Source organism: Phallusia mammillata, chromosome 1 (assembly GCF_965637545.1).
Source record: "Phallusia mammillata chromosome 1, kaPhaMamm4.hap1.1, whole genome shotgun sequence".
Taxonomy (NCBI): Eukaryota; Metazoa; Chordata; class Ascidiacea; order Phlebobranchia; family Ascidiidae; genus Phallusia; species Phallusia mammillata.
The window spans coordinates 22,394,341-22,410,221 of NC_137252.1; the positions used below are offsets into that span (position 1 = coordinate 22,394,341).

General features: G+C 34.7%; 2 protein-coding genes across 2 annotated transcripts; both read right to left on the minus strand.

Annotated features, from left to right (window-relative positions):
• Position 1: 1 nt before the first annotated feature.
• LOC145221311 (arsenite methyltransferase-like) lies at positions 2-2,488 on the minus strand. Its single transcript, XM_080088016.1, has 8 exons — positions 2,363-2,488; positions 1,998-2,266; positions 1,502-1,638; positions 1,263-1,414; positions 922-1,053; positions 650-771; positions 404-538; positions 2-264 (listed from the first exon to the last, which is right to left on the minus strand). The coding sequence occupies exons 1-8, from the start codon at positions 2,418-2,420 to the stop codon at positions 178-180; spliced, it is 1,092 nt and encodes a 363-aa protein (XP_079944142.1). The 5' UTR covers positions 2,421-2,488; the 3' UTR covers positions 2-177.
• Positions 2,489-2,833: 345 nt separating this feature from the next.
• Positions 2,834-8,336, minus strand: LOC145209258 (arsenite methyltransferase-like). The gene is made up of 8 exons (XM_080079525.1): positions 8,249-8,336; positions 6,839-7,107; positions 5,700-5,836; positions 5,261-5,421; positions 4,812-4,937; positions 4,351-4,469; positions 3,554-3,688; positions 2,834-3,330 (listed from the first exon to the last, which is right to left on the minus strand). The coding sequence occupies exons 1-8, from the start codon at positions 8,292-8,294 to the stop codon at positions 3,283-3,285; spliced, it is 1,041 nt and encodes a 346-aa protein (XP_079935651.1). The 5' UTR covers positions 8,295-8,336; the 3' UTR covers positions 2,834-3,282.
• Between the last annotated feature and the right edge of the window lie 7,545 nt (positions 8,337-15,881).

Below are 15,881 nucleotides of genomic sequence, written 5' to 3' on the forward strand. Positions count from 1 at the left end.
GTTTGATTTCTGTACTACAGTACAAAACAGTGTTTTATTATGAACATTAAAAAATAAATACACAAGAGAACAGTGTCATGTTAAATTGAAGTCAACAAAACATCTATAAATGAACATAAACAGTCACAATTGTCTTGTCTGTATTTATAACACTGTAATTATGTGATACAAAGAGTTTTAACAGCATTTTGATTTACCACCGCAACAACGACTTTCTTCGTTTGGAGGAATAATTTGTACATCAAATGGATTCACTTCAGTCACCTGTTTTGGTAGAACATAATTTATCACAATATTAATGGTATGGTGGTTTTAAAGACCTTAAAAATTGTTGCTTGGCTATTCATATCCAATGTTTTAACATATATTTTCTATAGTGTATTTTTAACAACAAAATGATTACCTCTTTGGGTTCAGCACCACATTTTGGTTTAGAAAATATGAAGTGGTCCTTAAAACGTGATTGTTGTAGAATTGCTGCAGTCGTTCCATCAACAGTAATATCATCACCTTTCTTGAAAGTCAAATTTCTGTCAAACTGAACAAAACATGCGCTTAACATTTTATTAATGTTCACAAATGTTTGTATTCAATAATACTGGTGCAAACAACTGTATTGTTTTCATGACATTGGCTATAACTTTCAAACCTTTATTGCTTCTTCATGGCCACTGACTGAGCCTTTATAAGAAACTTGACAGGCTTGGTCCCTGGTGCTGCCTTTTTGAAGCTTAAATAGTCTGTAGACCACTGACACAAACTTTGCATCACCTAAACATTATACAGTGCTTAATTTATAAAAAAATTTCCACTAAAACAGGTTCAAATCCCACCAGCTTTAATTTTAGTTGTAGCATTTTTAAATGATAATTGTTAAGGAGGTCCAAAGAAGGGTAGTGTGGCAGTTGTTTCAATACAAACCTAAAACCTCCTTCAAATCTGATTTTTCCAAAGCAATAGAGGTGCATGTAACAAGCCTCGGAGCCTCAAAACCAACATCTTTTGCTATTTCACCAAGTTCTGTCCAGCACAGTGCACCAGCCACACACTCTCCTATAAATCACATTTAATATAAGCTAAACTGTTTAATCACTGCAAATGTAGGTACACATTTGAAAAGATATTCCAGGTAAACAAAATAAACCTTTTTTGAATATAAATGACAATTACCATGAAAATAGAGTGGTAATAAAACATTATTTTTTAGTTTAAAAGTAACAAAGTAGACTTAAATCATACAGTATTGAAATGTTTTAACGTACCCCAAAGAAGCTTATGACTCCTGACATCATCTGAAAGCACTCTGTCAGCATAAACATCACTAAAATAAAGTTCTCCCCCATCTTTTAAAACCATAAAAGCTTCCTTTAAAACTTCTTTTTTATCCTTGCACAGATTGATGACACAGTTTGATCTGTATAGATTAGCATCAAAATATTTTGCACCTGAAACCCTACCTCAAATGCTTAAAGTTATGAAAAGCTAATACACATTAACTAACATTATTAAATCAATTGAATGCTGTTCAATCCCAGCTTCAAGCAACTTTTCAATATATCCATTCACAAACTTAACATTGGATTTTGGGAACCCAAGCTGCTTTTGGTGATAATCCTTGTATTTGTTAGCAAGTTCAACCTTCATAAAAAGAATAAACCAGTACAAAAAGTTAAATTAGGGTGTGAATCATATCCTTGCATAAGTATTGTCATGACAACAAGTGGAAGGTTCCCAACTTCCAAAGCCTTCTTATAGCATCAATATTGTATTGCTTAACACAAGAATAAAATGAAACATTAAAAATTATTCGACCATGGCTATGAAAAAGGGATGCACAATGTTTTTTCTTTAAATATTTTTATGGTGCAGACTGCAGATTCACAAATTAAACACCTTTAAACGCAGACAGGAAATCAAAATTGGGTAATAATAACTTGATCGGTTAAGAAAATACGACAAGCAAGCATACAAAATAATTAGAGAAAAAACCTATTCACCTGCTCTTTTGTCATGTCAATTCCAGTCACAAATCCCCTTTCCCCCACTAATTTTGCGAGAGCATAACAATCACGGCCACTTCCACTGCCCAAATCTAATATATTCATATCTTGAAGACATTCTGGTACCACGATGCCACAACCATAGTATTTTGAAACAACTTCTTCATGTACTGAGGTGAGGGCTTCCTTTACATGTTTGGGCAACTGTTGTGATGGAGTTTTGCAAGCCGGTGTGGCAAGATCATTGACATTTTTGAGAGTTTTGCCTAATAGATTGCAATGTCAATGGGTCTAAGTAGTGTATTTACACAGTATAGCAGCAATTTGGAAAGGAATAACAGCCAAAACCATTTAATACCTACCATAGTATTCTTTTACATCTTCGATAATAGAACTTTTATTTGTCTCACAACAAGCCATGAGTTTAGTTTAAAATTAACTTAATTATCTTTCACCATAACACAAGTAATAACACCAACAGCCTGATTTTTGCCTTTTCAATAATAGTGATATTAATAAACAAAAACTAGTTTTGTTAAAATTTTGATGATGAAATACACAAAGTGCCGAACTAAATCAAATCATTACCACTGTCGGAAGGCAACTAGTTGAACAAACAGAGCCAGATACATTAAAAAGTTGTGCGTACTTTTATACACCATTTGCAAACAAACTTGTTTGCCAAAGAGTCAGCAAATTTCGTGAACCCTAAACTTAGCCAATGCTGTTAATGTTTGATAGAAGTTTAAGGCAAAGCACAAAAGTTGCCAACCAACTGTACAAAATGAACATCCTGCATTAATGAAGTGTAAGAAGTAATTTGTAAACTCAAGTATATATTTATTAGCAATTATCACAAAATTTAAAATGCATTTTTGGAGAAAAACAAATTGGACACAGCAATATGTTAGTTTTTTTACATTTGATCGGGAGAGTTTGGGTTTGAACTAAGAATACAAAGGAGAAAAAAAAACACTTGTTTTACAATATTATTGTCACAATAAAATTCCAACATGTTTAAAATTTAAGAAAGCATTAATATGAAATTACAATAAATTTGAACTTTACAGCAAAAGTTTTGAATTTGAACTTTACAGCAAAAGTATAAATAAAAATTTCACACAAGTTACTTTTTGATGTTTAAATAACTTAAAACAATACATTTACAATTCAGATGCTATCTTAGCATTGTTTAGGTTTCAAATCTTTTAAAACATGGAACAGGAAATGACAGTTGTGGTAACTTGTTGATCTTGCTGAAGGGATCATATTCTGCCCCATTTCATGATTCAGCTTTTTCCAAAATTTCAAAGGGGTTTACTTTCATTACCTACACACAAACAATATTACATTGTATATTAAAAAGTCTTTTTTGACATTGTGTAATCTATTTATTTTTGATAAAAATTATTTAAAAAATATTTAGCTGCTTTCATGTACAATAAACACAACTTTTGGGTCTGAGTAGTATAGCTAGTTTCATGTTTTTTTTAATGTTTTACTTCAGTGTTGTAGCACAGTAATATTAAAATTTCACCAAACATATTTTTAACCTCGTGGGGTGTTGCTGAAGTTAGTGGTTTTTCAAAAAGGAAATCATCTCTGAAACGAGAATTTTGCAGGATAGCAAAAGTACTTCCACTGACAGCTACAGGTATACCCTTTCGAAAGGTTGTATGTTGATCCAACTGAAACAAACATCATTAATGGACCAAAATAATTGTACATTAACTGTTGCTGTCAGACATAGTATATTAACTAAATACTGCTCTTTTGGCAAATGTATTTCTTTAACCGACATTTTAAAATCCTAACCAGTTGGCCTTCATCAGGGTATTACCACTCAAAAAGTAAAACATACAAAACAAACAAAGGGCAAAATTCGTATCAATGCCTTTGCTTGGTCTATTTGTAAACCATTCAGGATCCTGAACTATACCAAGGTTTTTATGAATATTCATGTCATTTCGCATGAAAGTGCAAAATGTTTAATCTTAGCACTAAATCAAGTAAGACAATTAGCGAGCCCAAGTAAATTAGGATTTCAACACTTTTCCCTTCAGTTTTTATAACTATGTAAGAAATTTTCTTTTCCTGTCTAACTCAACCAAGTTGACTAGCTACAAATCATCACATAGATTTATTTAATTTCTATCTCAATCCAATATACTGCTTTTTTCACAAGTATGCATTCGATTTAGTTTAAAATTTATGTTAACTGATTTTCTTAAAAAGTTATTTTCCCACAAACACCCTTCAAAAATGCTATTGCACTTAAACACAACAATAAAAGATTTTGAATATATTACAAAAGGGCACCCCAAACTCTATTTTCAAAATTGTAGTCTACCTTTAACTCCTTTTCACATCCGGTTACTGATCCTTTGTAAACAACCTGACTTATTTCACGCTTTGCATCCTTGGGAATTTTGAAAAGTCGAAATACAACAGATGCATATTTGGCATTCCCTGTATTAAAATGTGAAATTAAATATTACACAATGTTAAATTAATTACTTTGCTTCAATAAACATGATGATGTTGATTTTCCTAAATGTGCTATACCCACATAAGTATTGCGCTTTAGGAAGACAAATATGTATATGCCTTAAAGACAAGTTAATTTAAATCATTGCATAATAATGTGAGAACAAATCCAAGTTGAATTTAAAATATAACAAGACACATTAGAAAATCTGGAATTACTAATGATGTAAAAGTGTATATCAGTTTTTTAAAACATTTTTACTATAGAAGTTCTAGACCCCATCTATTGTCAGTCTCACAAAAAAAATATTTTTTATCACTCACCAACTGCTTTTTTGAGTTCTGGTTTTAGAATTTCTATCATTCTGCAAGTCACCAACTGAGGAACCTCAAAACCAATGTCATTTGCTAATTCATAAAGTGTCTTCCAGTGTAGAGCTCCACCAAGACCTTCTCCTACAGGTCAATGAAATTTTGCAATACAAAAGTGATCACAACTATGTTAAACACCTTATTTACAAATGCAGTATTTGTCAAAATTATGTTTATTTTTTTTAAAAAGCATTATTTTTTTTTATTTTTTTTTAAAAGCATTATTTTTATTTTTTCAAGGTCTTTAAATGCAAAAAGACCAACTACTTTTTTGTTTTCATCAATTTTTGGAATAATAAGAAGTAATCAATATAAAGTCTAAATCAAAAATGTTCAATAACTTTTCACATAAAAAGTTGATTGGTGTTATAGTGATACTTTTTGTCTCAGTTTTTTTTTACAAAACTTGCCCCATAACACTTCATCAGTCCTAACTTCTTTGGGTTGCTGTCTGTCTGTATACATATCACTAAAGTATAGTTCACCACCATACTTTAGCACTCTATAAGCTTCTTCAAAGATCCGTTTTTTGTCTTTGCATAGATTGATCACACAATTTGACCTTAAAAAATAAATTTAAGTAAACAAATAATTTTTATAACTTTTTAACCCATTATCGCAGAATGATAGAAATCGTTACACTTGCATTCTGTTTTATCAAGTTTTTTAAACAAAAGTACCCACACTTTTTTTAAACATTTTTTTTGTTTACATCTGTTTGATGACTAACTATAACAATACCAACTACACTGAGGCTTTTTAGAAAATTAAGCTTTAAATTTATAAGCAATAGAATTCAAAATAGTGCTTAAACACAATCATAAGATTAAGTTGACTCACACAACAATATCAATTGAATCATCTTGAATTCCCACTTCTTTTAAGTTTTCGATGAATCCTGTTACAAATTTTGTGTTTGGTTGCTGATATTTAAAGACATTCCTGTGGTATTCAATGTACTTTTTTGACACTTCAATCTAGAAAAAAATGTCCCTAATGTGTGCAGGTTAGTGCAACTGTGTTACAAAATTTATTACGGTGTATGACAATCTCTCACAGCAAAAAAACTAGGACACAACTGGGACCCATATACCCTAAATTATAAACAATTAAAAAATTAATTTATCAAAATTGCAATTCGACCATCAGCTTAGTAACAGACATATAATGAGTACAAGGCATTGTTTCATCCAATGTAGATATCAATCAAGAGGTGGCTCTTGGCTGAATGTTTTCCCTACACTTTCCTGTTTTCAAAAAACATCTACTTAACAAAGGAACAACCTTTTCTAATTAACATTACAACCTTTTTTCTATGACACTATTAAAGTTTAATATAACCCTTCTTCAAGATTTGGCAGCTAAAGATTACCAATGAAAACTGTATTACATTTAAAAGCTTGATGTAAAATGTTTGTTTAAAATTTAAATTGGCTCGACTGCACCTAGATTAAATTGAACATAGATTTTAAGTTTGGGCTTTTGAAAAAAAATCATGGAATGTGCTGGTTACCATTTATCCATCAATTTGGATGAAAAACAATTGAGTTTTATGATATTGTCTGTACTTGGGGTTTTGTACCGAGATCTTGGGTTTTCAAAGACTTTTTCAATACCCGTTTTTTTAATGAAATTGAGTTTTAAAAGAGCTAACTGCAAAACAGTGTTTTAAAATAGGGATTGTAGATTTAAACTGATTTTTTATTCCAGTGGTTTTTAACCTGGGATAACTTTACCCCAATCCCCAAGGGATTCTCTTAGTTTTTAAGGTTTAATTTTTTGAAATCATTTCACCTATAAGGTTTTCTGTGAGGCAACGACAAAAAAAAGGTTTAAAGTGAGCATGTAAATATTATATTCTTGGATTTTGGTAAAACCTCATTGGCAGTCTTGCAAGTGTTTTATGGTAATTTTGAATGTTCCCAACTAAATGTTTAGCTTGAAGATTAAAAAAAAACTTAATGAAAATATTTTTATACCTGTTCATCAGTCATGTCAATACCAGTTACAAATCCACTTTCTCCAACCAATTTTGCAAGTGCATAACAATCCCGACCACTGCCACTACCAAGATCCAGTACTTTCATTCCTTCCAGATGCTCAGGTACCACCAAACCACAGCCGTAATACTTTGAAACCACTTCATCATGGATAAGTTTTAACGATTCTTGCACATGTTTGGGCATGCACAGGGCTTGCCTATTGCAAGCAGTTGTCTGCAGATCATTTGATTTTTGTAGAGTTTTACCTAAAAACCTCAGAATTTAGTAGAACAGCAAAGGCAGAAATGGACTAAACCAGTGGTTCTCAACCAGGGCCCATGGCCCCCAGGGGGGCCACGAGCTGTGTTCCGAGGGGCCACGGGCATAGATTCACAAGAAACACCCACTAAAAGTCATTTTCACTTTAACTTTATTCCTGAATTTAATCCACTATTTCATATATATACTATTTGTTTGTAGTGAGATTTATCATGCTCGTTTCCTCTATTAGATCTGTTTAAGGCCAAAATTAATCCTGCATTCCAACACGAGACTGCTATCTACATTTTAAGGGGGCACAGGTCCTACATGGTTACTTGAAGGGGGCCATGATGCCAAAAAGTTACTTTAAGGGGGCCACGGCCCACGAAAGGTTGAGAACCACTGGCCTAAACTGTATTACTGATAATGATTATTGTTTTGTTGTTATTCCAAGTTGACTTATTTACCACACTGTGCACAAGCGTAACTTGTAACAAGCGTAACTTGTACAAAAACAAATTTGTTTAAGATTTGTATAGATCAGGGGTCGGCAACCCTTGGCATGCATGCCAACCTTGGCATGCGAGGTGGTTTTTCATGGCACGCCGACCGATTTACCTGTTTATATTGGAGTAACATTTTAACCTGTTACACTGCTTGTTCATAGTTTTTATCATGCCATTGTTGTAAAATTCAGCCTTACGTGAACAAAACACTCTACTTTTCTTTTATTATTGTTATCTGCTTGCACGAACCACTATTATTTAGAAAAACGTTGGCACTCGAAGCCATTACCACAAGGAAATAACAAGCAAATTGGCATGCGTCGCCTAAAAGGTTGCCGACCCCTGGTGTAGATGGTATTTCATGTAGATAATAAACTGACTGCCCTAAGTTCAGTTAAAAAAGTGTTAACAGTACTTTAAACAGTGGCAGCCCATTTTTTTTAAATGCAAATGAAACTAAAACATTAACAAGAGGGAATACGAAGCTGCACAAACTTGGCTATGGCGTAACACAAGCAAAAACCACAACCAAATCAGTAATTAGTATAACACTGGGAATAAAAACATGTTATACTTTAGAATTTCCCAATTGTTAAGGCATAATAGAAAAGCCATACTAACTCATTTCTAACCAACATACCATAATATTTCTTCACGCTGTCAGTGATTTCAGAGCAGGATGACATTTTAAACTTTTAATGTTTAATCTTAAAAACTTGCTAGACTTTGTTTAATCTAGAAGTGAATAAACATGTGCACAAAAGTTGCATGTTCAATAAAAAAATTAAATAACCAATTTTTTATGTTTGTTTTTTATTTTTAATGAAAATCAGGATGCCCATATTAACAAAAAACAGACACATGCCCAGCAATAATGCACGAAACAGTTTTTTTTTTTCATTTTTCTAATTTCTTACAATGGACAGGAATTTGTTGGTTTGTTTCATAGTAAATTAACATGTTTGGGGCAAGATATACATTTATTGTTTAAATATTTTTGTGGCAAGTCAATTGTTCAAGCATGCAACAGGTTTGCACTGAAAAAATAAAACTATTTAAAACGCAATGAGATTATTACCATCCATTCCCTGTTTTTGAAACAAGTTTGATTATTCTATCACTAAACCAGTATAGTTCTTAAAATGCACAAAATGATAGGTGACTAACAATAGGTCCTATTATTACAGGTAAACTTATAAAAAATATTTCAATTGGAGTCAAATTCTGTATTCATGCTTTTTTTTGTCAACACATGTTTTTCACAAAACACAATTATTAAGTCAATATTAAAAATATATAGCCAAGACAAATTAAAAAAATACTTTTAACATAAATTTTGCTGCATAAAATCTGCAATAATGAAACTTGACAAAAAAAATATTAAGGACTTATGACTTATATAATTAGGTATAAGCTCTACAAGACCAATAAGTTTAATTTCAATGATTCTATAAAAATACTAATTAATTCTGCTCAATTACTATTTGTAGTTGATCCAACTCTGATTTGAAAATGTTTAGGGATAATAAAGATGGAAGTACACTTGAAAACAATCCCAAAATATTCGGTGAGTTTAGATGTAAAACTACTACTTGGTTGCAAGTTCTTGTTTTCTAAAAACCCATTCTGTCCATTTTGACTTGTGTTCGTGGTCTGACTTTTGGTTAAAAGTGATATGTTCAATACAAAAAATCAATATTATTATTTGACACAAGTTGTTAAAATTCAGGTTATTATTTACATCACAAGTATTATCTTTTACTTTTATAAAGCCACAGGTTGAAAGCAACATTATTATACTGGCAGATTTCTTACAGTTGCAAAAAAATATGTATATATAACGGCAGGGATACACAAAAAGTGTACATTTAAAATGATATTGGTTGCCACAATATGATTTAAGTCAATTCTACTTTCACTTTTGTCCTATATGCAGTGGGGCTGTATGAAAGAATAGTTATAGATATAGTGCTGTTGTACAGTGTTTAAGTCAGCGGTTCTCAACCAGTGGGCCATGGAAGCATTTTGATTGGGCCACAGACCAATCAAATAGGAAGCTTTTTTTAAGAATTTTCATTTGTGTCACTACACTCAATTTTACAAGAATAATGGCTTGGGGAGGAACTGAGAAGGAATGTAAATTAATTTGAATTATTCTATTTACGGTAGAAAGTTACTTGGAGTTTCTGCAACCCCGTATGTTTATGATGTAATAAACTACTTTGTGATTACAATAAAGCCAGATAATAGCAGCATATCAATTGTCCAATTATTCAGTCATAACTAAAAGTTCTTGATTAAAGAAGGGAAAGTGCTGTTTTATGATTGTTTTGCATTAACTTATTTTGAACTTATTATCTGTTTGAAATATGTCCTGCAGCTTTTTTTGTTCTGAACCTACTTTATAGTTGTTTCTTTCTTTCATAAAAATTTACTGAGCCACAGAATTTTTGTGCAATGAAAGTGGGCCACGAAAGAAAAAAGGTTGAGAACCACTGGTTTAAGTGGAGTCATATGCTTCACTGGATTCCTTTTTGTTCAACATACATGCTTTCTGCTTGCTTAGGTGTGAAACATAGTGTCCATGCTGTTAATTAAGCTTAAACAGTTTGTTAAAGTTATGTTTCCATTGTCCTCAAATCGCCCAGTCCTGATGACCAATAGATAGTTTCGATGAACATAACCAAAGTTGTTGCATTTGTGGTAATATATGTGTGACTTTTGGGCTGCATTTGTTTGAAGTAAGAGTGTTATCTACACAAAAATATCCAGCTAGGAATTGGTACATAAAAAAAAACCAATATGCACAATAATTTTTGTGAAATTGCCACATTAACGTAATTATGATCTATGCCAAAAGGTCAAATGACTAGGTTAGGTTCTTACTGTGTTCTATGGGGAATGAGGTAATTCTCCCCTCCATGTCCCATCGACATTTTGTGCGCAGTATTTTATCCTCTTATCGAATTGTGAGCAAAGGTTTAATCAAGCCTCAAGCATTGTTCTTGTTAATGGTATTATATGGAGTTCATTATCTTTTAAACTGTTTATCGAGTCACATATACAAAGAAAAAGTGATTCAATAGTTTTACCGACAAACTTACAAGCGATGGTGCGACGCTTTTTAAACCAAAATAGTAGTTCTAATCGTTTAAAAAAAAACTCAACGATGTTACAAGGCTTTATACATCAAAGGTGGCACTTGTAGCCTGCAAAAGGTTGATTTTTTGTCACTTTTGGCGCAATTTATTTTTGATCGCCAGTCTGCAAGGACGCTTCAGGTCTGATCTCGGTTATGAATTTATGTTCATCTTAACTGATAGGCTACTGGTCAATCTGACGATCCGCTACTACGGAACTGACATGTGCACGAGGCAGGCAACGGTGCTTGTGATTAAACTTTCGGCGGATTACCACTCAGTCTGCGTAGCTCAGTTGGTCGAGCGCGAGTCCCGGTAAGACTCCTGTCGTGGGTTCTACTCCTGTTGTGGGTTCTAGTCACACCGCAGGCTTGATTTTTCTAGCCTACGCCTTGCCATATGGCGATGAATGCTTGGTGACCTGTTGATTCGGTATGGCAACTTCAAAGGATTTGGCGTTTTGTGACCTATATGTGCTGGACCGGAATTTGGGTGAATGGTCTGGCGTGCCTGACCCACATACAGACAAATAAGCGATTCTCTACCGGGAGCGACCTGAGTTCAAACCCCGTGAAAAAAGTTGCCTGGGTACTTAGCCGGAGCAGAAACGTGGCGCATAAAAATTGTTACTGTACGGTCGATTTAGTTCAGTAGTTATTTCCTTTTTTGCACGTCCTACATAAACTTACACGTATAAATTTGCCGATCTGGTAGGAAATACGATTGCAGCTAAACTGTAACATTCTTTGCGGCTCCCAAAAAACGATGAGTTGCACAAACATGCATGCGAGTGTGGAGTTATACGTGGCCGAATTGGGAGGATGTTAAACATTTGTGGGAAAGCTTTTGTGGCTTACCCGGACCTTACCAGCGGTTTGAAACAACGCTTGTGTTATGCAAAATGTGCAAGTCAACAATTTTAGGGCCCATGAACTCGGGTGCACGCCACAGTGTAAACAAGTGATTGAACACAATAAATCAAAAATCAGGAGGGGCACAAATACGTACGATTGTCCCCAAACCAAAATTTTTGGGGATGTAGACCACCCAGGGATTTGTGCCCGTTACTGGGTCAAATACCAAAGGACGAGAGAACATAAAAATAGATTTGTTTATCACGTGGACTCGAGCAATTATTTGCAAATACTGCAAATTGATCGATTTGGTAATCTTTAAAACTCAATGACTGGCGGCTTGTGAGTAGGCTAGCACTGTAAAACTGGAAAGCAATTTTCACTTAATCCAGTGGTCGGCAACTCGTCGCGGACCGGTACCGGGCCGTATAACTTTTCAGGTAAAATGCATCCCTGGGATGACAAATTAATTTATGCGTTTTCTTTGCTGAATATTTGTAGTTTTTTAAGGCCGGTCCGCGATAAAATTTCAGTTTCAAAAACGGTCCGCAGTACAAAAAAGGTTGCCGACCCCTGACTTAATCCATCTATTTTCGCAATAGGCTATAGCTGATTATGGTCACTAATGTAATAAGTTATCAGCATAGCCACTCCTTGTTAGCTTGGACAGGGAACTTTGGCTTCAACAGTGGTAAAAATAATGACACCGTAGCTGCAAGAGTGAAACAAAGAAGAGCAAAAAAACAATCGAATTTGGCATGAATACAAATGCTTAATAAACATTCGGAATAGACAGTTGGTCTTGCACAAGGCGTTTTAGGGCTGTTTGACATTAGGTCAAGTCAATCAACATGGCTACTTAAATTTCAAAAAATAAAAATAAAAAAAATAAAAATAAAATACTGATACAGAAGCCCGAACCCGGCCCAAACCTGGCCCGACTTACAACTCTGTGCCACGGCAGTGGCGTAGCCAGGGAGGGGCCAAAGGGGCCATGGCCCCTCCCAAATTTTTAAAGTTGTTTATTGAAAAACCGAAATCCATGTTTTTTTATATTTATGCAGACATGGAATAAATCAGTACTGTCCCGTCAAACCACAGTTTGGCAAGACACGTGTTTGGTAAAAGCACGCCTTACGCCGAGCGTTAGCAATAAGTGGTATCGAACAACAAATTATTTGGCCCCTCCCAAAATTTTTGGCTGCCTACGCCACTGTGCCACGGTACCGAGGTAACGTGAGACCGGCCTAGGAATATGTCGGTCAACATTTCTTTTTAAATGTTCTGTGTTTGGTTAAAATGCTTAAAACAGAAAAATAGGCCGTTTGTTGGAAACACGTATTCTAACAGAGTTAAGCGACATAAAAACTCTATCTGTGATCTGTGAAATTTCTTTTTTCATAAGTTTACAACACAGCCTGCTTCATTTTGTCACTTGAAGAAAGATATGCGCGTTGGGTGGAGTAGTGGTAATTAATATTAAAACAAATAAGTTATGTTTCAATAATAGCAGAGAGTATATTGGGCCCATCTTTAATGAATTTGCACTCTATGTTTTGTAAACATGTTTTGACCATCATATAAATACGATTGTAAACCACCGACGACCTACGATTTATAACAAATGTGCATCATTGAAACTTCCTCGCTCAACATGTCCGACACATTTCTAACCAGTAAATCGGCCAACCTGTCACCCGATGCAAAAAATAAGTAGCCTAGTAACTTGTGAACCGAAACTTGTATCAATAAAAAAGCTGTTCCAAAAAGATATGCTGCCTCTACTGGGGCAACATGTATTGTGTAAAGTGTAAATAACGATATCCTAGAAATACCTATATTATATATACATATATACTATCTAATGGCTCCTAAAAAGCCTAAATTAATGTCTAACTTGATACACAAATTGCCAGTCTTAGCTTTTATGACGTCATAATCTACATTGTGACGCTTGTGGTATCTGCTTTTTCGCATTGTTTGCACACAATAGGCATAAAAAGTCTGGCGCATATGGCTACTAGGATGGTAATATTCTTTTGAGCACCACAAAATGTGTTCAGAGCAGTTTGAAAATCAAAATATTTGGCAAAAGAGTTCTTATTTACGTCACGGCCGCCAGTACATATATTCTAATAAACATGTCTCTGTACGGCCGCACAAACTCGTCTCCGTACGGCCGCAAGGTTGTGCACCCCTTGTATAGCCTCTACACGGGAATGATGTGTAAACAATAAATATATGCCTTTTATTATGACTGACATGATACCGCAAAATGTTTCGCGACCCGAAAATTTTATTCCGCGACCCCAAATGCGGTCGCGACCCACAGTTGAGTTTATTTCGCTCGGTTTGAGAAGCCCTGCTCTAGGACAGTGCTTGTCAACCTTTTTCTAAATTGTACACCCTTTTAACGTTTACTTAAATATTGTAAACCCCAGTCAAAAAAGTCAAAAAACACCTTGTAATACACTGAATCTGTGGTTCCAAGAAGAATTGAATACGCACAGTGTAAATCCATTATCATAAATATTTTTTGTATGAAACAACTAAGTGAAAACTATAATTTGTAAAAAAGAGAAATACCAAATATACACCTATGACTGGAGTGTCCAATACTGTATCTCAGGTGTACTAAGCTTGTAAGTTACAATATATACTATATTGTATTATTGCAACTGGTACACCCTTTAAAAATCATGGTACACCCTGGGGTGTACGATACACCCGGTTGAAGAGCACTGCTCTAGGTCTCTGGGACCTAGGTTACCCTTAAGTGAGATTACAACACCATTAACGTGTAGGTTAGGTACCAAGTTCAGCGAATTTGAATGAAATAACAAACCTTAAGTCTTCGTACGAGAACAAATCTATCCGTTCAACCTGATTATGGCGACAAGACTATCAATAATATTCGAGCCAAAGTAATAGATTGTGACTGTGTGCTTTAAGTACGAAGTTGTAGCGGCCTCTCTCACTTCCGTTATCGTGTGCGTTCATACTACAGCGAACCGGACAGATTGCCTTCTTTATCTGACTCTCGTCTTATGCGGCGTATTCGCAAGTTGTGTCATTCTATTACGATGTACCTCGAATAAACACCTCGCCACATTTGGTGACCCCGACGTAGCGGCCTCTCTCACTACCGTTATCGTGTGCGTTCATACTACAGCGAACCGGACAGATTGCCTTCTTTCTCTGACTCTCGTCTTATGCGGCGTATTCGCAAGTTGTGTCATTCTATTACGATGTACCTCGAATAAACACCTCGCTACAAAGTCGGGGTAATCAGATCTTTAAGACACGGAAGTGTTTACAACAGCAATTCCGCTTTTGTTCAGACTTGCGTTGAATACCAATGTATGTGGCGCGTCTATTAATCACAGGAATAAAAAATTGAAAACTTTTCAATAGGCTACTTTGAACTGAACGATTTACCGATCACTCTTAACTGTTTATGACGTCACCATTAAATTGTTATGCCTTATGTTTCCTGTTTGCATTGTTTGAGCCTAAAAAACTCCGAGTTAACTCTACTTTTCTTTACAGCTTGCCTGTCCAAAGCCGAATGTCTAGCAAAGGATAGTGAATATACGTATGGCCGCTAATACACACATTTTAAGATACATGTCCGCAGGCGGTGCATGTGCCACAAATACTATTGAAACTTGCCCGAAGTTTGTGAATTACGAAACAGCTCGTTTAGGAAATCAAACACAGACTTTTTGTTCACAGCAAACTTTGACCAGGCTTTGAATAAAATTTATTTGGACGCATGACTAACACTCGTTTAGTTTAGTTTTTTCGCTCAAGAGTCAAGAATGAAGACATATACGGCCATGAAAAGGGGTTAATATCGTCACTTAAGGTTTCGTGGTTTGATAGGTTTATTTCCTTAATGCTAATTAAAACACAAATTTCACAAAGACTATCGTAACCTGCCACAACCCTTTTACGTTATATCTTCACATAAGCCACATTGTTTTAGGCAGGAAGTCGAACCGCATGTGATATTGGTTCAGGTTCGGGTTGAATTTTTATTGATTTAGTTCAGGTTTAAAAAATGTTTTCGGGTTCGGGCAAATTACCCGGTCCAAACCGGTTTGTGGTTTTGAAACCTGTTTAACCCCTCTTTTGGTTTATTTCTAATCTACCCTGAGCATTAGTAACACACACTTTCTGTGGTGGCGATATATAGCCCAGGCTGCATACTATTTACTAGTTCGGTTTCAACGCAAGACAAAATATGGGGTTCAACTCCGGTTTGGGTTTAACGCAA